Raw genomic sequence first — 23,453 nt, forward strand, 5'->3', positions numbered from 1 at the left:
TATATATATATATATTAAAATATATATATATTTGACTTTCTAAATTTTTTACAACTTAACTTCAACACAAACAAAAGCTGAATTAGCAAGTGGAATTTTCACTTTCCACAATTTTCACTATAACTAAAGTGAAGTGACATGTGACATGTGGCCAAGTATGGTGACCCATACTAGGAATTAGTGCTCTGCATTTACCCATCCAAAGTGCACACACACAGCAGTGAACACACACAAACCGTGAACACACACCCGGAGCAGTGGGCAGCCATTTATGCTGCGGCGCCCGGGGAGCAGTGGGGGTTCGGTGCCTTGCTCAAGGGCACCTCAGTCGTGGTATTGAAGGTGGGAGAGACGGATAAATGAAGACGTAATATATACTCTTCTAAATATCTTTTTAAAATAAACAATCTTTTGTGTTATGTAATAAAACATAAAATAACAATAAATAAATATATAAATAAAACTACCATCAATAAAGCTAGCCAGTATGATCTGCACATCAAAACTCAGGATGACAAACAAAAATACTATTTAAAGTTTTTTTTTGTTGTTGTTGTTTTTTAGGCCAAATTAATCAAAACGTTGAATAAATGCTGTGTAACAAAAACATTTATCTTTGTTTAAAGAAAATTAAGCCTATTAAGTACATAATAATAATAATAATAATAATAATAATAATAACAACAATAAATCTCATTCGCATTACTGTAATGCAGTAAGAAAATCATTCTGTCTGAACACAATGTTTCTTTCTAATAAAAAATCTGGAAAATGTAAATTTAGTACAGCAAGTACAATAATATATATATATATATATATATCCCCTAAACCATATAAATGTCAAGCAAAACACAGAAAGGGGAAAATAATTAATAAATATACAGTAGTTGAAGAGAAAGCAAGAAAGTTAGAGGAAGGGACAGATTTACAAAATGCAGTGAAAGAAAAAGTGAGAGAGTAAGGGAAAGTATGACATATTACAAACAAGGGGAAGGGCAGACCATATTTGTGAGAGAGAAAAAAAATAAAAAAATAAAGGAAGTGAGCAGGAGAGGTTTTGACATTAAGCTGGCAAAGGATTGTACTTATAGCAAAAGTGATGAGAGGGGAAAATATGAAAGCTGCATCTCTGGCTTTTGTGCAGTGTGTTTGAGGGCAGGCGGCATATGAGACGGGAACAAGAGTGGGAAATGCCTTGACCTCTGACATCACATGCCAAGACATGCAAAACTACCCAACTCTTCCCAGAATGACACTACATGACCATGGTTCAGACTGAATATGAGCTGTAATGAGTCAGTATGGGACTCGCATGTGACGGGAACATGATTTGGAACGTCAATTTTAAGTCAACATGAAATCAGAACTGACCCTATGAGGGCAGGCGGCATATGAGACGGGAACAAGAGTGGGAAATGCCTTGACCTCTGACATCACATGCCAAGACATGCAAAACTACCCAACTCTTCCCAGAATGACACTACATGAGCACAGGTTCAGACTGAATATGAGCTGTAATGAGTCAGTATGGGACTCGCATGTGACGGGAACATGATTTGGAACGTCAATTTTAAGTCAACATGAAATCAGAACTGACCCTGTTTAACTTACTAAGTCCCCTCCAACTTGCAGTGTAGCAAAGACAGAGATTTGCATTTTCGTCTGTTTCCGTACCAATACCCTGTTTCCCATCTGCAAACTTTGAAGGAGGAGGAATATCCGAGAGGTTGCAATTGTATTATAAGCATTTCACTCCTGAATGCGTGCGGCGACACAATGTGGCCTTTGCTTCATTTTTCATGAATTAAATTATTTGTATTTAATGCTTAGTATTTATATATTTTTCTTATGCATGATAATGACTAATTATTATGTATATTATACTTAATTAATATTATTAATATAGTATATGTATTAATATGTTAATTATATTACTTTATTACTAATATTAATAAATTATGCTAATTAAATATTTAAAAAATTATATATAACTTTGGTAATATATCGCCCAGCCCTAATAGCACTAATTCATCTGTGCACATTTTTCCAAGGAAAATTTTTCTCACTGAACATCCTGTTTCACTCAGAAATCATTTATCTTAAAGAAGTAAAAATGGTTTGTGAACAGTATTTCACATTGACTTTAAAAGCGTGATCCTTTGAAGACTTTGACAGGCACTTACAGATGAGTGCAGTAGTGAAGCGGTTGATGGAAAGAGGCTCCAGGTACAGCGGGCCCTCATAGCCAGACTCCAGCTCACTGCGCACATAGTCCCTGAAACAGAGAACAGACACCTTATTCTAACCTCTCACAGTGTGACATTATCCCTGAGTCATCACAGCCTGTGGAGGATCTATACTTATAGCCCGAGTCAGACAGCGCAGAGCAGTGGACCCATCAGTCCGTCTGTTTTTATCAGACTAGAATTCCTGAGAGAACAGTCCCTTATATAACTCTTAGCTGAGTCCCACTGAGCACAAAAACAACTACCACTGACTTTCAGAAGTTTAAAATAATGCTTTAACCTTAGCTAAGGGGTTTTTAATATGGGGTTCGCAACCCCTAGGTGCTCTGCAGCACTACTGCAGGGGCTCCAGCAATTATTTTTGATCTAATACTAATTTTTGTGGGGGAAAAAGGCCCCAAACCTGCATAACTTTTTTTTTTTTTTTTGTGGAACACAAAGGTAGAATTTCTGAATTATGTGCTGGTCGCTCTTTTTTTTTTTTACACAATTATTATAATTGTGTAAAAAAAAAAAGAGCGACCAGCACATTATTCAGAAATTCTACCTTTTCTAATGAAACTGAAGATTTCAAGCTTAGAAAATTATGCAAAAGTATCATTAAAGCAGCATGTTCCATAAAAGATGTTCACTTTTAAAGCTCTACAATAGCTTTTGGTGAAAAATGTAATTATTGAATTGGCTTTGCACATAACATCATAATTTCTTCTGGGGGTGATACATGACTCTGACATGTTGTTTGGGAGATGAACTCGTTTAGAGGACCGAATGGGTGTCATATATGACACACACATACTGAATAAACATTTAGAAAGCTTGCTTAAATTCTTATCTGAGCTTGGCTCTGCTCAGTGTATGGAGGCAGAGAGGGAATACAGTGAGGCAGTTAAGTTACGAGCTGGCAGTAATGGATTTGCCACACTTGGGTGATCTTAATTTGAGCAGTCACTGCTTTTTCTACAGACACACATTATGCTGAGAAATGTGCTAAAAGCTCTCTCTTAATCTGACACTAAACAGCCAGCTGTCAAACGCAAAGCACCACACTATAATTGCGGACCCATGAGCATGGCAGCGAAGAGAAGCATTCTTACCTTCAAAGCATTAAAAACACTTTTTTTTTTGCAATATTATTTAAATGTCCAAATATAAATGCTAATAGAAATACAATTTTCAAAATTCTCTTTTGGCTAGTTTATTATATATTATTATAATTTATTTATTTATTAATCATTGTATATATATATATATACATATATACACAAACTAAACTAATCATAAAATAAAAACTAAAATAAAAAAATTAATCAAAATAAACTAATATTATAATTTAATAATTTAAATAATATACTAATACTTTAACTTTTGTGTTCCATGGGGAAAAACAGCATAGGGGTTATAAACACATGAAGGCAAATAAATAACAGTATAATATAATATACACTACCATACAAAAGTTTGGGGTTGGTAAGATTTTTTTTTTTTTTTAAGAAATTATCATTATTCAGCAAGGATACATTAAATTAATCAAAGGTGACCGTAAACACATTTACAAAAAAAATTAATTTCAATAAATGTTCTTTAGAACTCTCTATTCCTCAAAGAATCCAGGGGAAAACATGTATCATTTTTTTGTTTCCAAAAAAAATAAAAATGTAAAGCAGCACAACTGTTTTCAACAATGATAATAATAAGACATGTTTCTTGAGCACTTAATCAACATAACTTGGGGATCTTCTTTCAAAAACATTTACAAAAAAAATCTGACAAACCCATAAGTGGGTCAGTCCCATTTTTTAATTAACAAAGAAAAATATAATCAACTATATTGTATAAAACAGACTAAATCAAAATGCAGGATGGATTCTCTCTTGGTTGAATGTCAAACAGTGTTTTTAAGGGAATTTTTACTGGCAATCAGAGTTGTTATGGTGGGAGCAGCTTTTCTGTCAATCTCTTTCTAAAGTCCTAAACTCTCACCTTGAGATCTGGTGACCAGCGAACAGCAGCAGAGCAGTGAGCACATACAGGTAGAGCTGCACCAGGTGCTGTCGGGGCAGAGTGAGCAAAACCAGACTCAGAATGTAGCCTGAAAGAGAGAGGGATAAAGTATGGGACTGCTGTTATTAGGCCGCTATGTGAGGATGCTGTTAAGCACACAGAAGGGCTTCTGAGGCCACATCTCTCTCAATATCTCTCAGACCAGCAGAGAGAGTCCATTCACTCAGACTGTCAAAGGAAGTCCCACAACCAGAGCACACTAACTGAATTTGGATATCCAGTTCATTGATAGTCACACCTGCATAAAGAGTCTTTGGGTAGGTTTAGAACAGAATACTAGCATACTGTTCAGTGTGCAGAATATACCATATACGACCTAATATTTTTTTTAAATAGCATATGAAACAGCATGAAATATGCAAATATAAAAAGTAGTACTACATTACACATTTACTTTGCATTTTTATTTTAGCTCAGTTAACAATCTCTAAAATAAACATGGTTAATTAGAATTTTAATAACTCAGGTCTTATCATTTGGCAGTCTGATGTGCATAAGGAGTCAGATCATGTTCACTGAAAACCAAAATCGAGCTGATTGTGAAATTTACTAGCATATGTAGCCTATATCATTAATGTATAAGCTATAAATAATGCTGACATTTAGGTCAGCACCATTTCAAATGTGTGATTTAACTTTTACACAACAGTAACTTACACTGTAAACCTGAAATTGACAACTACTTAGTCTATTTTTGGTCTGACAATAGAACAATCCCTGTCTCTTTCAAGCAACACTACTGCGTTCGTGTATGAATCAGTGTTTCTGAACAAATCAATTGAGTGAATGATTAGATGACTCACTAATACACACATTCACATGTTTCCTTGTTAAATAAATTGGTTTTATTTGGAGTCAATAATTCATTCAATCAAAAAGTCACCACCTACTAAGCATAAAGATGTAATCTGCAGAAATGGTTACAGAGTATGCTCAACATAATGCACTAACACACAGATTGCCTGGAATACACTGACAGTCTTTTCTGGAAAGCACAAACAGAACGTCTCAGGTTACTTATGTAACCATGGTTCCCTGAGTAGGGAACGAGACACTGCGTCCTCTAGGGGTCGCTATGGGGAACGCCTCGTCGTGACCCGTGTCTGAAGCATACATTGAAAAAACACCAACAACACGTTGGCCGGCGACAGCCCATGACATCACTACCGGTGCGATTATAGTATAAATAGGCGCCGGGAGAACATGTCATTCACTTCTTCGTCTGAAGCTTGCGTTCGAAGCATGGCAGGAAGCCTAGAGGACACAGTGTCTCATTCCCTACTCAGGGAACCATGGTTACATAAGTAACCTGAGACGTTCCCTTTCAAGGGAACTTCGAACTGCATCCTCTAGGGGTCGCTATGGGGAACGATATACCAACGCCGCCATGCTGAGGGGAGTGCGAGGAGCAACACACCCAGCTCTAAAACGAGAGGGAGGCTCGGACCTACGGCATGTTCCAATACTGGAACTGCCAGCATTAAATTTACCTAGCTGAGGGAACACAGACCCAGCTCTTAACAAGAGAGGGGGCTCGCCCAGCATGATCGTTAGAATCAGAGGTAAGTGTACTGCAAGCTAGCCAAAAACTCAGTGCATCAGAGAGGCGGATCCAGAGGCCTGTTCTGCCTTTCTGAGGTGTTAGGTGCATTTCGGGGGAAGGGTCCATAGACCCTCGTAATTGGCCATTTGGTTAGGTGATGGGGAGTTCGATATTATTTGTTAAATATAACAAAAAGTTGTGTGTCTGATTGGTCCAAATGCTACAAAACTCATCAGCCGGATCCACCTGGGATCCCCACGAGCCCATCCCCCGTGCCTCAGCAGCGGTGGGTTCTGAGTGGCGGGAAGCAGATGGCTGCTTCCCTTTCCTCAAAAAGAGAGACAAACGAGAGCGGAGCTTTTCATTAAAATATGCTCACAATGAACGCGGATTGCCCCCTCAAGGACATCGCGTGCGTGCTCTTTGACCAAACAAACAACGCAGAGATTGTGTGTGTCAAATAACGACGATGCGGATGCACACACCCTCTCTTTGCTAGTGCTTGCCATAACGATAGGAATATAGATCGCTCTTACCACGGAAATGCACGCTTCAAACAAAATGGTCAGTGAAGACGAAGAAGAGAATGACATGTTCTCCCGGCGCCTATTTATACTATAATCGCACCGGTAGTGATGTCATGAGCTGTCGCCGGCCAATGTGTTGTTGGTGTTTTTTCAATGTATGCTTCAGACACGGTCACGACGAGGCGTTCCCCATAGCGACCCCTAGAGGACGCAGTTCGAAGTTCCCTTGAAAGGGAAACAGAAACTGTTGGACTGGCACTCTTCGAGCGCTGATTAGCCAATAAATATGAGGACTGGAACTAACTGCTGTTTAATGTACTGTACATTTTTGTAGCTGTAGTAGATCATCCAGTTATTTTAGGCATACAGAAAATGTGCAGTATAAACAGTGCAAGTTGGATGCTGTTTTGAGCCTATGTTATGATCATCATTGAGAAAACACAAAAGTGGAGGATATAGAATGGAAAAGTAGGCTAACACAAATTCAACATGAGATTTAGGTAATTGGAATGTTTGCATTAGACATCTAATAAAACGCCTGAAATATTTCCTGAAAAAAAATGTGCTTTAAAATGTAAATACATTCAGTATTATAAATGAACAAGGGTATTGTAGTACATGATTCAGCCTTCGGTCTGACATTCACTGGCTCACGCTGACATGTTTGTGTGTTCAAAAGAGTGTGAGTAGACAGGATGAGGCGGGAGATTAAGGCTTTTGCCATGCACAGATTAAGTTCTCATTACTCCACTGCCAAACCCTCTTGATCCCTCCTGTTACATAACAGTTTATCTGACGTTCAACACTCATCCTCTCACCCGCTCCTCCAGTTCACTTCTGCCATTCAGAAAAATATAAAAACTTTTGCCATTCTCCACTGTCTAAAACACAGCAGAAATACAACACAGTGGAAATATTCTATGTGGACTGAAGACACAAAGTTTATCTCAGTATTGATTAATGTGAAGTACGCTGGCACACTAGCTTGAACCAATGCAATTACCTATGAATAAAGTTAGCTCTGAAACACGAGGAAGCTCTCGCCAGGTCAAAGAGCAGAGGACTTGGCCATGTTTGTGGCTGGGTAAAATGTTCAGAACAAAGACAGCTCATATTATCCATAGGCAGTAAAGATGGAAAGTGCCCGTGATCTTGCTGACAGTAGATGTTCTCCATTTCTCAATTTAACCTCTGCTGTAGTGCCTTCAGCCAAACCAAACTCACTGTAATTTATCTTCTCCTATATGTATCATTAAAAAAGATTGGATGGACAATGCTCAGTTTCCTCAATCTAATTATATAGGGCTAAAGCCCAGAATATATAGATATTAACGGTTTGAACAAAAAGCGGAGTTGTTCTGCAGAAATGTCAGCTCCTAGTGTTAGGGAAGGCCATTTTTATTAGTTCTAATAGCCTTGCAGTGTCACACAGTATTTTGAAATTGAAGTGTTGAACAGACAGGACAGACCTATTCTTTCCGCTTCAGTATAGTGCAAAATCCACAGGAGCTTCTCGGGGCCAGGTGGTTTTTCTTAACACAACTACAAACCCAGCAAGCCTGAGATTAAAGAAGTCCACCAAAATTTCTCCTGACAGCAGCACTTTTCACCTGTGGGAGCTACTGTACTTGGACTCCATCCGCCATTCAGCAGGGGGTCCTGAGGGTACTGTAGCACCACCAACAATGGACAAGTTGCACCTGCAAAACAAAGTTGCAGCCAAGAACAGAATCTGCTGAATCTCTATTAAACAGAACACCAGTAACGGCCCTGCTAGCGGTAGCTTTGAAATGTCAACACCTAGTCATTGCTTCTAATCAATAGCTAATAAAGCGCACTGCAGAGATGGAAAAAATGAAGTCTATTGTTTTCTGCCACTTTGTTAGTGTAATAACAGAGAAAAAAATCATGTCTGTTTGTTGTAAATTATTAATTTATTGTTGTGAATACACTTAATCTACTACTTGTGGGTATTTTTAGACAGTTAATGTGGAAAGAGAAGGGGGAAAAAATCATATGAAAATCAAGTTTATAACATGTGAAATGTTTTTAGTAATGTGATCTTTGTAAATATTTTGGTTTCACATATTTATTATGCTTTCATAAATTTGATTTAAACTATATTTAATTTTTAAAAAGTAAAAAGTATTTTTTACAAATATCATGAATAAATCATGAATATTACAATATTGCAGAGTCATACCACATTACATCCTCTCTATGACATTTTTTCCTGTATTTTTTTTCAGTATGTATCTGAATGTTGTTTCCATATGACTGAACAAGGTTGTTTCCTTCAAAGGACAAAACATTTGTAAGATCAATATGCAAGTTTTAAGGAAATATTTTGAAGGACCATAGTTCGGTTACTATGTTTTGTTTTGGGTGTAGTTCCTTGTAACAATGTTCGTAGATTGTGAAGGAGGTATCCTGCCAGAGCTCCTCCGTCGGACCCGAGACCGGTGAGAGGCGCAGGTGTCGTGCATTATCACTTACTCCACCGGCCTCGCTCCGTTCCCACGGCTCTCGGCCCCGCCCCACTCGTCACATACCCCCATCGCCCCATCGCAGGCCGGGGGTACTCCTGAGACTGCGCTCTACTTCCCCCCTCCCCCCTCCAGGGGAGCCAATCACGGCGGCCGCGGCGTACCTGGGGGAAAGGACAGGATGAGGAGAGACAGAGACGAGAGAGGGGAGAGAGGAAAAAAAATTCTTGTTCCGGTTCCCAGACACACTGCCGCTCGGCCCTCCACCAGCTGGGTAAACTCTTCCGCGATGCCTGGCAGCGGCACTGAATAGCCCTCGGTGGACGGCACGACACTCCTCCGCCGACCAGTGGATGGCGATGGCTCTTCCGGGATCGGAGCAGCCGGCAGGAGTCCCCCGTTCCCTGCTCCTCTCTATCATGGCGGATGGCAGCAGGCTCTGGCCTCAGGTGAACGGCGGCGACTCCTCTGCTCCCTCACGGACGGCAGCCGTCCCTCCACATCCCAGGCGGCCGGCAGCGAGTTTGTCCGCCCCCCCGGCAACTCACTCCAGCCCACCGCCTTGAGCATCCATGGCGGCAGACTGCTCCACCATGCTCGATGGCACCGCGAATTCACCACAGTGGCGAGGGATCTCTGGCAGCGTGTCCCTCCTTCCTCCCGGGTTTCGGCACCAATGTAACAACGTTCGTAGATCGGGAAGAAAAAGGTGGGAACCGGCAAACATTTAAACAAAACTTGAATAATAGCCTCACGGATGACTGTTGCGCACAAACAGAATCAAAACACAAAATAAAATCCAGGCCTGGTCCTCTCTCGTCTTGCACTGTCGTCACTCCTCCTTTTATCCTTCCGGAGCTCCTCCGTGGGTCTCGAGACCGGTGAGTGGCGCAGGTGTCATGCATTATCACTTACTCCACCAGCCTAGCTCCCTTCCCACGGCTCTCGGCCCCACCCCACTCGTCACATTCCTCTACTGTGCTCTAGGGTAATCTCCATTTGGGGACAAAGCGTAGATAGGCAGTAGAGTAGGATATACCTGTTTGATTAAGGAAAAGCATGGCTTTCTCTCACATAACCTCACTGCTTAATGGAGTTTGGATTGACAAACAAATGTTTCAAGCTCAATCTAGTGTTCTAAGCTTGTTTTGAACTATGTAACTTTGCACTTACTTTGTATATAGTTTAAGTAGCGTTGAAATTATGGTCTGTTGTTATTTGTTAATGCTATAGTTGTGTGTTTGTTTTGTAGAAAAACGTCTGTCTCTCCTTTCTTTTGTCTTGTGAATTACTCATTGTTAGACTAATGAATAACTTGATCAAAACGCTTTGCTCATTGTGCGGAGATCATTCAAGATCAAAGAGTTCCAACACACGCTATGTTTTAAAGGGGTCATATGACGTTGCTAAAAAGAACATTATTTTGTGTATTTGGTGTAATGCAATGTGTTTATGTGGTTTAAGGTTCAAAAAACACATTATTTTCCACATACTGTGCATTATTGTTACTCCTCTATGCCCCTCCTTTCTGAAACGTATCGATTTTTACAAAGTTTATCGTTCTGAAAAGTGAGGTGTACGCTGATTGTCCAGCTATCCAGTGCGTTGTGATTGGCCAAATACCTCAAGCGTGTGACAGAAATGTTATGCCCCTTACCATACTGTGATGCGATGTCCCAGCGTGACGAGACAAAACCAATAAAACCCATTACAAATGAGGCCTTTGTTGCATCCAGTGGGGACATAATTACGGATTATAATGACCTATACTGTCTTTTTACACATTGCGTATCACGCTGCGTAAACATAAAACCATGTCTGCATTTGTGATTTGAGAAACGACAAACAACAAGCGCTACTCTACACTGCTCAAAACTCGCGTTTGAATTGTCAGTGGCAAATTCTTTAAATATGAAAACGTACTTACAGGCTGTGAGTCAGACGTGCCAGACTGTCCTTGCAAAGTTGGAATTGCCCCACTTTATAGAAACAACCTTTGTGCACAGCATTATAGGCTACTCTCCCAGGTTCAGGAAGCAGTCCTCCGTAAAATGCGCTGCACACATCTGAATATTTGGGTTGAACTGTTCTGGAACGGTGTTGTAAATACAACTTAACCACTGATTTCTCATTGTGTCCTCTTTTGGAAGGTCAAACAAAGTAGTTTCGCATTCACAAACGAAACACACAGCGTCTCCACGACATGGCGGCGGTGGCAACAATACTACACCAGGAATAAAAGTTACGCTTTCTTTCTTTGCGTGAACATTTGGGCGGTGTTATGCAAATCTTCCCACATAGTGATGTAGACATGTGGGGGCGTGTTTAAATGAGGCGTTTTAGGAGGGTGTGGACGAGTCTTAACTTTTTTGAAGAATATCTCTTTAGGTTTGAGACTTTAGTCTTTGCAATTTTAGGGATCTTATCTATGCACAAACAGCTTGTAACACTCCAAAGAGAAAGGAAAACTTGAAATTGCATCATATGACCCCTTTAAGGAAACTTGGACCTGGACCTGTTGCTCCAGAGTTCCAACGCAAATCCTTACAAGTGCTAATCGAATTATGCTGTTGGATCAGAGTTGGATCAAACTCATGATTTAATAAAAAACATCACCATTCCTTAAATACTCCGAAACAGTTATGTCATTGCTATAGTAGATACAGGCAGTACCTTTTCACTGATACAAAAGTCTTTGTGGGAACAATTAAGTTGTCATGAAGATTATCAGCCTAGTGGAGGTCAGACGTTCCTATTAGCAAATGGACAGAGGCAAAGTTCACTGGGTAAAGTCAATTGGGAATGTGAAGTCCAGGGGCAAAAGATAAATGCAACTTTCTATATTATGCAAGACTCCAACCTAACCATACCAATTATCCTGGGAATTTATTTTTTATTAAAGTGGTATTGGAAAAGATGGTATTGGATTTTAACAAAGCACAGTTCCATCTATCTACTTCACCGGAACCAAAGATTTTTCCTTTTATGCATCACAATGGCCACTCTTAGATGTACTTTTATCTAGCCATGCCTACTGTTAGTTCAGAAGATCATCAGCAGATTCTTTGAACCACACAAATGGTAGATTCAGACCCCATCATTCAAAAGAACTTGGAGGAGTTAACGTTAAGTTGGCCCACAGTGTGCACTCAACAGCTTAGCAGAACAAATTATGTCAAGCATTGTATCACTACCATAGATAGGTTTCACTGGAGAAACATCAGTTCATTGAGTCCCATGTTCAAGAGCTTTTCGAGAAAATAATTTTCCGATCTCACCATGGGCATTACCGGTGGTTGTTGTACCGAAGAAGAATGGAAGTTCTAGGTTTTGTGTTGATTATAGGGTCTTAATGCTAAGACACATATAGACGCTTACCCAATGCCACAAATTCAGCTCATTTTGGAGTCTTTACACTGTGCCACTGTTTTTATAACTCTTGATTTAAAAAGTGGTTACTGGCAGATGGAAATGGAAGTGGACAGTATTGAGAAGACAGCCTTCACTACCTCCTCAGATATATATACATTTCTTTGTCTCCCGTTTGGGTTGAAAAATGCCACTGCATCATTCCAAAGACTCATGGAACACTTGTTGATGGAAGCAAAGTCCCTTTAAGGCAAGTCATTTCACTCGGCAATCATCTTTAAAATGCCTCTTGGGCATGCAAGTGCAGAACCTCTCTCTTTTAATGGGGAAACATCGAATTCTCCAAAACTGTTCACTAAGCTTACGATTAATTTTCATATTTGAAATCACCAATAAAATCTGACAAATATAGACGCTTACCCAATGCCACAAATTCAGCTCATTTTGGAGTCTTTACACTGTGCCACTGTTTTTATAACTCTTGATTTAAAAAGTGGTTACTGGCAGATGGAAATGGAAGTGGACAGTATTGAGAAGACAGCCTTCACTACCTCCTCAGATATATATACATTTCTTTGTCTCCCGTTTGGGTTGAAAAATGCCACTGCATCATTCCAAAGACTCATGGAACACTTGTTGATGGAAGCAAAGTCCCTTTAAGGCAAGTAATTTCACTCGGCAATCATCTTTAAAATGCCTCTTGGGCATGCAAGTGCAGAACCTATCTCTTTTAATGGGGAAACATCGAATTCTCCAAAACTGTTCACTAAGCTTACGATTAATTTTCATATTTGAAATCACCAATAAAATCTGACAACAACTGTCTCATAAATTTTGTTTCTTTTGCTCAAATAGCATTGTAAAAGCTTAATTTTCAGGCTAGACCAGCCAGTTCGCATGCGCAGTTTGTTTCTATAGCAACCGGGTCTTCTAATGGCAACTGCAGTGACATGATGACTTATACCGATTATGGATTGGCTCTTTTATTCAGAAGGCGGGGCTTCCTTCGATAGAGCAGCCATATTGAGTATTGCATTTTTCCCTATTCAAAACTATACAAGTGACACATCTTGGGTAATCTATAGTCTTTGAAGGAGTAAAAGGAAAGTGCCGCATGGTCTATTTTGATGACATTGCTGTCTATTCTAGTAACATCACCGAACATTTCCAGCATCTTCAGCAGGTATTTGCATGTCTTCATAAAGCAGATCTCACCCTAAATCTTATAAAGTGTAACTTCATCCAATGCTCACTTGCATTTCATATTGTGACTCCAGAGGGAGTGAAAACTGATCCAGCCAAAGTCTCCACTGTCAAATCTTTTCCTGTGCCTCCAAACATCAAGGATGTACAACGGTTTTTTAGGACTGGCCGGTTGGTACCATCGCTTTATCCCGCGTTTCTCTGAAAGAGCAGCTCCATTACATGCACTGAAACAAAAGAATGTCAAGTGGGAATGGACTGAGCAATGCCAGCAAGCTTTTAAAGACATTAAACAAGAACTCATGCAAGCACCTGTATTAATCACTCCTGATTTTAGCAAGCCTTTTACAGTTCAAACCGACGCAAGCGATATCGGCCTTGGAGCAGTCCTTACCCAGAATATTGAAGGGGAAGAGCGTCTTGTTGCTTTTGCATCACGTTTGTTAAGAGGCGCTGAAAGATCCTACTCTGTATCAGAAAATGAATGTTTAGCAGTTGTATGGGCTGTAGAAAAATGGAGGAAGTATCTGGAAGGGAGAAAATTTGATGTCATCACCGACCACACTGCATTGACATGGCCATTTCAACACCCTAAGCCACCTTCTCGTCTGATTCGTTGGACCATAAAACTGCAGGGCTTCCATTTCACTATAAGGTATCGAAAAGGACAGTGCAACTTTCGTACGTTTCAATGTTCATAATGTTTTATAAAAGGGCCTCCATACCACTCCAGACATCCTACTCATCAGTACAGCCACTGAATCTACATCTCTACCATTCAATTTACTGGTTAACCTCTCACAAATAGCCAGAGAACAAAATAATGACCCAGAAATCCAAAAGTTAGCAACCAAAGTCGGAAAGCAACCTATACAGAAGATATGACAAGAGTTCATTATGTGATGGAGAATGGATTTCTTTTTTGGTGTGTTCCGGGTGGTCAAAAGGGCCAGAAAGGCCAATTAGTCATCCCCAATGCTTTTAGACAGATATTTTGCAGTATGCACATGTCAGTCATCTCAGTGGTCATTTAGGGAAGATGAAAACCTTACTCAGGCCACTAAAAAAGGTATACTGGCCTGATATGATAATGAGACGGATAGCTGTCGGAATTCTGCTTTGCTATAAGCTCAGCATGACACAAGAGAGTACAGGATTTTCACCTGCAGAGATAGCTCTTGGCCTGTAATCTGAAAGGACCAATGGAGAGAGCCCTCCAAAAGCCTCCCGATCCTGAAAATCCTGCTTATCCTATCTTGGATCATCAAGAACTGCTCATCAGCATGGTAAAGGAAAATGTGAAATGAGCTCAAGTCAAACTATGACCAATGACACAGATCATGTGAATTTCAAGTTGGAGACGTAGTTTGGGTTCGTACCCATCCCTTATTTAAAGCAGATGATGGCTTCATGGCTATATTGTCACCTAAATGGAAAGGTCCAGCGGTAATTAAAAAGAAATTAGGTCCGGTAAATTACAGAGTTTCTTTTATGGTTGATCCTGTCTCCATAGACTCTTAGCATGTACAGAATCTTAAAATGTGTCACGGTTGGGACACATTTTCCATCGAGGGGAGGAGTATGTAACTGACCATAGTACGGTTACTATGTTTTTGTTTTGTTTATTTTGGTGTAGTTCCTCTACTGTAGGCTATAGGCTGTTCTCCATTTGGGGATAAAGCGTAGATAGGCAGTTGAGTAAGATATACCTGTTTGATTAAGGGAAAGCATGGCTTTCTCTCATGTAACCTTAATTTTAATGCTTAATGGAGTTCGGATTGAGAAACAAATGCTTCCAGCTCAATCATGTAAGTGTTCTAGCTTGTTTTGAACTTTGCACTTAGCATACTTTGCAACTATGCACTTATTTTGAATATAGTTAAAATAGTGGTGAAATTATGGGCTGTTTTTATATGCTAATGCTAGTTGTGTGTTTGTTTTGTAGAAGAACTATTTTTTTCTGTCTCTCCTCCTTTCTTTTGTACTGTGAATTACTCATTGTTGGACTAATGAATAACCTGATCAAAACGCTTTGCTCATCGTGCTGAGATCATTCAAGATTGCAATGCACACTATGTTTTAAGGAAACTTGGAGTGCTGATAGTTTGGAATACTTTTTCTATCGGACTATTGGATTTTTTGCCTTCTATCATCATTGGGGTCTTCAATGTTCGTGTTCAGTGCCTGCTTCGGCTGAGAGACTCGTATTCATTCAAATAGACAAGTTTTCTTTTCTTTTACACAGATTAATGACACAATTTTTTTTGCACTCAAATGACAGAAGTGATTTGTGGTTTGCTTTATTTTTATATAAACACTTCAAAATAGTATACCATGTTCCCTTAAATAAAATTGTGATTTAGCCCCCTTGAGCATTCTCATGGAGACGGTTACATAAGGAATATATATAAACATATAAACATCTATTTCTGTTAATACAGAAACAGAAAACAAGCTCATCATAGAAGAGGTGTTTTCAAGTCACTATGTATGATTTGCATTTTGAATAAATTATTAGATAGAACAAACAATGAGCATCATGTCATTGGTCCACATTTCAATGTGTATTTATTCAAAACAATTACTTTTTATTCTGTAAACTCGGTGTACATTATGACTCATTGTTTTGCACTTTTCAATTTGCTGGATGGTGGTCTCTGTTCTAGAGTCATTACCAGAAGCTGCCATTCTTATTGTACAAACTCATCCACGTTACCTCAAAAGCCTCCTCTCCAGAGTAAATAACAGCCACATGGGCATAGCGCATGACCACACACACATACGAGACAAATCAGGGTCATTAGGGTTTGTTCCTTTGGGTACTACACAAACATCTGCTCCAAAAGCCAGTTTTCCTGGAGTCTGTGGCTTTAATTAAAGTTTATAAACCTTTAAAACATGGGATTATGTGTGTGAAGTTGTACTAAAGTCTCTTACAAACAAGACCAAATGAAACCTAAGAAAGCCTTTCAGAAAGAAAAATAAACATGAACAACTGAGAAGGGGAGAAAATATAAGTCATTCACAAACATCAACACAGCATGATCCCTGTGAATAACTCATGAGATGTGTGTGTTGGGATGTGTGCAGCAGATGAATGGGGGCTGATGCTACACTCCACTGAGTCTTTTTAAAACTCAAGACAAGGGCTGAGAGAGACCTATGGCCTGAATCAGTCGCCTGTCAGCAGGACCACAGGGTAAATAAACAGTGAGAAATAGGTTTGAATAGGTTATATTTATTTATTTTCATGTGATTCTTCTTTTGCATATGAGGTTTTTGCCAGCTCATTTCAGTTTTTTCCATTCTCCACTCAATCACCTCTCTGCCTGTGCCACCATTACTCAAATGAGCGACAATCTGGAGTAATGTGACTAACAGACCACCTGGCTGACCTCTAGCTAGAACAAAGCTTCTCTCCTATTACAACTGCAAAGAATCTTCAGAGACTTCTTGGCTGCCCTGAACCACATTTTATAACACACTATGCTTTTCTGTAGTAGAGCATGGCATTAACAACGCCCAAAGTCATGAGTTCAACTTCCAGGGAAAGCAAGAATTGAACAAATATATGTTTTATAACAGCAGTGGCGCCTGCAGGTGTACGGCTGTACGCACTGTGCGTACCATGAGCGCTCAGACTGACCTGAGATTTGGCCCGCAAACTTTTCAGCAGTTATTATAGGCCTGTGTGTCCCGTATTTCTGTCGACTGAACCAGCCAGGCCATTAATTATGACTTTATCAGTCTTTTGCATGCCAAAGTCAATTTCTGCATATAAATATTATGCCAAATAGAAGCAGAAAATTGTGCTATACGCACTTTCATGAGATCGGGTTAGCCTACAGCAATTAATTTGTTGGCTATTTTACAAATGGGAATACGACAAATTCATGACAATGTTTTACATTCAAGCTACCCATAATAAAATGTATAGTTAAAAGTACTTTAAAAGTGTCTGGAATGCAATAAAGTAATTTTTAAAGCTGTTTTTAAAGCATTTGCTGCATGGATAAAAAATAGGCTAATAAATAATTCACATATCAGACAAAATTGCATTGCAGCAAATCCTTAAAATTTTAAGGTATTCAGAACAGAGCAACATAAAATCAGAAAATATAAGCAGCTATACAATTATGGGACAAAGTTTTGCATATATGCCATTACAATTTGTGTTTTATTTTTTAATTGTACAGAATTATAAAATAAAACGCAAATTATAATAGGATCTGTTTTAGGCTTTTGCTTATTTTTATATTTTAGACATCCATCGATTATTATGGTGATGAAAAAAATGACTCGCCATCTCCTCATTGGATGTGCTTTAGAGAGATTTCTTTAGAGAGAAATGCACGGATTACACAATGAAAGTGTTTCTATTTGAATTATTTCATTTTAAAGTAGTAATTTAAAGCTTTCTATATATTTTTATCATGTCTGTGAGGCAATTCACTGAGTTTAGGTTCATCATTGTGAAGCGCTCCTGCTCACTCCACACAATTCCACTCTCCACACAAACGATTGGATATGCGTTTAACAGCGCACATTTACCTAGGTTAAATGTTTAAACTAGCGTTGTGATATGCTTGAACTGCTTTATATATAGATTTTATTTTAGGCAAGTCGTGATGATTTGAGAAGGCTAAATTGATCAAACATATAGGCTATGATCAATTCAATGTCTGCCGCTGGCCACTTGGTCGTTACTTAAAAAAACAAAAATAAAAAAAAACTTACATTTAACGAACAAAAAAAATGCTCCAAACATTTTTTTAAATTAACTTTATAAAAAACTAAACGAAATATTATCACTTTTCCATTACATACAAAACTGAACTATTTTAATAGCTGAAACAGTAGTATAAACTTTTTCGGGGAAAGGGGAAAAAAGGCTGGCTAGGGCCTATATTTGAGGCCCGTGCAGGGCTCTAATCCACTTCATCCAATGCTGTTTTGTTCTCTGTTTTCATGTGTGAGCATGCTCTTGATATATGTATTTTACCATTTTGTTGAGTTTAAAACGTGTGACACATTCGTTCTGCTTTCACTGATCAATTGGTTGAAAAAAAAAACCTCTGTGCATACCCTCGGAAGAATTCCTGCAGGCGCCCCTGTATAACAGCATTGTAATGATTTAGCCAACCAGATATCATGAGAAAATTATTTTTTTTTTTTCAAGGTTGTGATTTCGTATGAATTTGTACGAAGTGATCTGTATGGATACATACCATTTATATAAGTAAACATAAATGTTCACACTCTAGACCTAACATTCAATGGTGCGTAAGTAGATCGTACAAAAACATATTAATAAGATTGTACAAATTCATATGAATTAGTCACTAATTCACCAAAACATAAAATGCCAGAAGAGTGTGTTTGATTTAGCTTTGCTGGGTTTTAGGTAGCAAGAAGGAAACTAAATTCAAAAATTGAGTTTATTAATTCATTCATTCCCTCACAAAAAGTACCATAGTGGAGAGATGGTAATACCATGGTACTATCATGGCCATTTTAATGATACCAAATGACCCCTTATTCATTTACCATGGAATAACCCAAATATTGTCATATAAAAATGTGTCACTCACCCACATAGTGAAGGTAGAGGGCCAGATACTTGTACTGGAAGAGGGGGTTGTTGTTGAGGCTGCTTCTCTGGATCTTCTGGAAGAAGGAGCTGACATCCCAGCGGTACAGCACCTCTAGTAACATGATACTGGGGACCCGCAGGCCCACATTCAGCACCGCCTCCACCCGCTCCTTCACAGCCATCACTCCTGACTACCGCCAACCACACACAATTCACCGGCACAATCACACACCAGCACTGCACTGATACGAGATAGAGAGACACAAACAGAGATAGAGAGAGAGGTTCATGACAGTCTGTCAGTAAAAAAAAGGTGTTGTCTGAAGACAAGCCCTAATCACAAGAGAAGCTCTGAAAACAAGACCAAAAAACTGATTCAGGGAATTATTTCTCAACTGAATACAGCAGAAAATACAAAAAGTTTGTGTAGGCTGTAATTAGGCAGACTAAATATAAAATGTGGCAGCATTGTGCACTGGAGTTTAATGGACAGAGTCAAACACAGGTTATTACATAATCTGTTTGTTTACTTAGGGCTGCTTGTTTTTAAAACTCACATAAAACACAGCACAGACAGAGCATAAAAACAGTCTAATATAGGCTAATGTATACCATAACCTAGCAAATAATGCAAATAACTTGTCAAAGTTTCCATAAAACTGTAAGCAGCAGCCTTATAGGCAAACAGTTACATAATGCTGAATGCAATGCATCTGTTTTGCACCCAGTGTGCTAAGTATGCACACTTCTGAGGGACTGTCCATTTTTGTAAATTCGTTTGTAAAATAACTTCGGTGGGGCATTTTCTCGGACCCAATAATCATCTGTGTTCGCGCAAAACGTGTCAATTAAAACGTCTATAAGCCATCTTTGGGGTGGGGGGCACTATTTTTTGTGAGGCACTTGTAATAGGTAAATGTATTGTAAGTGTTAAATACAGTGCGTGTGCAAATATATGTTTGTATTTTTAGCCAGTAATTAATTCGCCAGCCTACTGTTGCTATGGTAACCTCGTAAGACTAACGAGGCGTGGGGCATTTTCTCGGACCCAATAATCATCTGTGTTCGCGCAAAATGTGTCAATTAAAACGTCTATAAGCCATCTTTGGGGTGGGGGGGCACTCTTTTTTGTGAGGCACTTGTAATAGGTAAATGTATTGTAAGTGTTAAATACAGTGCGTGTGCAAATATATGTTTGTATTTTTAGCCGGTAATTAATTCGCCAGCCTACTGTTGCTATGGTAACCTCGTAAGACTAACGCATTGTGATACGTAGTAACGTTACGTACACTATCTTTTGTGATTAATGACACATTTCAAACCCTTTAAAACGTCTAATTTTCTGTAAGAATAAATACTTCTATCTTCCCAACTTGTTGTTTGGATTTCCCTTGGGGGGGTTCAAGCTTTATAAAAAAAAAAGTACCTCAGCCCCTCGACCCTAAACCCAGATGTTTACCCTGATAATGTATTTTCTAATGTTAGAGCCAGCGGGAACTGTCGAAATTAACTACAGTAACCCCGGGCTCATTGGAAATTAATTGTGTGTGACTGGCTGATCGCACTGTTGCAGTACTAAATAAGCGCGTCTACCAAAATAACTTCCGCTTTCCGTCCTATTGACGTAAATAAAAACAACAAACGTGAGTATAGCCTATGTTGTATTAATGCTGTCTGTAACGTTACATTGACGCGATGCTGCTTTAGCATGCTGTGATAACCGGTGTTAAACGTCTTTAATAACAGGAAACCTGCACGGAATCGCACGTTATATATAACATTTGGATGAAGCTATATGCAGCACGCGGCTATATGCGCCTTCTCTCTCTAGAGATGCTGCTATGAACTGTAGTGACCTCGGATAAGGCATGTCCGGATCCTCCGCTCAATGAACCGCAATTTGACGGAGACAAAATACACATTCAACTTACACGATTATGACTCTCGCAAGTGCTCGCGACTACGATGTCCGACCTTTATTCTTCTGTCGGATGTCAACCATGTTGACGGAGGAATGAATGGAGTGGTTGGCGGTCTCAGGGAAGTGGCATTCCTACCGACGCGGCGCGGCACCGGGACTCGCATCACATCATCCAGCAGCCATTACAGATTGCCACAGTGATCGGTACTGAGCATGTGCGCCGCGGCGCGGAGAGCGGAGCAGCGAGCGCCGTGGCATCATGAGGGCACAGCACACGTTGAGACTGAAAGAAAGAAGAGGAAGAGAGGGGGTGGAGAGGTGGAATGATAAGGAGTCAGAGCAGACGACTCCGCATTCACAATGCCAACTGTGCTATAAAGATTAAGAGCGCTTTAATGAACCAGATCACGGGCTGTGAATAATACAAAAATGATAATCGACTTGATAACTATAGGCTATCTATCTGTAATACTACCTTTTGTAATAGATCTTCACATCTCTCTCTCTCCCTCTCGCCTGTTTGGCGTTGAGAGAAGTCAGGCTACAGTGCTTAACACGTTTATTTATTAGACCACCACCAGCACATAATGTAAAGCTGTGTCACAGTGCCCTAAACTAACAGTATTGGTGATTACCAAAATCCTTTTTTATATTTCTGTAATGGTTAATTAGAGTAGGCTATGTGTAAGCTCTTTAGTCACAGTAGATAGTATGATCAAATATAATTATTGTTATCAATGAATTTTCGAATACTGTTTTACAAGAAAGGCAGGAAAAATAGTAAAGCTGCCTTTCTTGTAAAACAGTCAATTCAAAAAAGCACTTTATTATGTTTTATTCAGATGCCCAATTACAGTCAATAACAACAGAGACTGTGGAAAAGTACAAAAAAACAAAGCAAGAATGCAAGCTGTTGCCTAATGAGGCCATACAAAATATTACGTTTTTTTGGTTTGTGTGAATAAACACTATTTCAGTTTGTTATTTGCCTAATAAAAGACAATAACATTTTTAGTTTGAAGCATGTTTTGGACAGATTTTGTGTTTTCTCTTTATTGGTGATCTAATAAGTTTGTTACGCACATACAGATTTATTGGACTGTATTTATTGACTAAGTGGGCATCTGAATAAAAAATTATAATAAGGTGCTGTACTATTTTTCTGCCTTTTTTCTAAAACAGTAAATTCTAAAATTCATGGATAACAACAATAATGATATGTTAGCATTATAAACACTACTGGCACTAAAGAGCTTACACATACTGGTGGATTAACCATTACAGAAACATACAAAATTATTTTGGTAAACACCAATACTGTGAGTTTAGGGCAGCTGTGCCACAAACCTTACAATGACAGGTGGTGGTCAAATAAATTTGTTAAGCACTGTGTGTGTGTGTGTGTGTGTGTGTGTGTGTGTGTGTGTGTGTGTGTGTGTGTGTGTGTGCGTGTGTGTGTGTATAATTATTTTATAATATTTATTTATTTTTTATATTATTTGTAACACAATTTATTAAAACAACACTTTAATGAGTTTGTCCTTGTATGATTTTGAGGTCTTTGAGTTGAATGGAAAAAATGCCCCCAGTTTGTGTTTAATTACAAGATGTGGTTCTCTGCTCTGTGGTTCTATCTATCTCTCCAACAAAACAAAAAACCGTGGTTAAAAACTGATGACCTTAATCATGCTTTATGGGAAATTATCCTCTCCAAACCCCTAGTAATGTCTCCTCATGTGGTGAAGCCACAGCTGGCTCAGCTATTCACTCATGTTGACGTGAACTTCCCTCCTGTATAAACATATGATTAAGCATAATTTACGGAGTATGATGTAGCATTCAGGGAATATACAGTAAATGTCCATTCAGTAATAAAATACAATAGGTCACATGTTAACCCACAACAGCAGTCCCAAAGCAGCTGTCTTGTGGTAAGGTAACCCAAAACAATAGTTTCAAAAACAAGAGGCTCAATAACTGGCCAGTTTTTTGTGTCAAAATCACACATTTTCTGTTTGCATGTTAAGTGAAAACTCATTTGCAAAATTACTGCTAGACACTGCTGACTAAAAGAGAAACAGAGAGATCACTTGTAGCCATTTCAGACCTACTACCTATTTGCATAAAATGACCATAGACAACTTTTAATGAACAGTCTGTTTATTATAAGACAAAATGTGAAAGAACACATTTAATTACATATTTTATTAACGCAGTGTGGCTGCTACATACAGACTGTAAATCATTTAATTATAAGCATGTGGATGTTTCTATCAGCCTACAACAGCACATGTCCCAGAGGGAGTGAGCCAAGATTCTCTTTTAGTCTCTATACTTCATAAGTAGGTCAGCAATCTGTACCCTCTTCACTGTCTCTCATAATGATGTTGAGGAAATGCTTCTCAGATCAAAGTTTTTATGTCACACTTGAAAAACACCCTGAAAAAGACTTTTAACTCTGATAAGGAGGGACAGTGGCCTTTTCAAGACATTCTGTATATCTC

General features: G+C 39.0%; 1 protein-coding gene across 1 annotated transcript in view; it reads right to left on the minus strand.

The window, feature by feature from the left end:
* The window catches only part of LOC107554445 (RING finger protein 145-like), a 24,364-nt gene extending 2,810 nt beyond the window's left edge, over nt 1-21,554 (minus strand). Inside the window, exons 1-5 of the mRNA XM_016236946.1 lie at nt 20,960-21,554; nt 19,027-19,270; nt 7,988-8,077; nt 4,227-4,335; nt 2,184-2,275 (exon numbers count right to left, since the gene is read on the minus strand). Coding sequence (XP_016092432.1) covers nt 2,184-2,275; nt 4,227-4,335; nt 7,988-8,077; nt 19,027-19,210 — 475 coding nt within the window. The 5' untranslated portion in view covers nt 19,211-19,270; nt 20,960-21,554. The remainder of the gene's footprint in view (nt 1-2,183; nt 2,276-4,226; nt 4,336-7,987; nt 8,078-19,026; nt 19,271-20,959) is intronic.
* Between the last annotated feature and the right edge of the window lie 1,899 nt (nt 21,555-23,453).

This window comes from Sinocyclocheilus grahami, unplaced genomic scaffold, assembly GCF_001515645.1.
Source record: "Sinocyclocheilus grahami isolate Dianchi unplaced genomic scaffold, SAMN03320097.WGS_v1.1 scaffold502.1, whole genome shotgun sequence".
NCBI classification, from domain to species: Eukaryota; Metazoa; Chordata; class Actinopteri; order Cypriniformes; family Cyprinidae; genus Sinocyclocheilus; species Sinocyclocheilus grahami.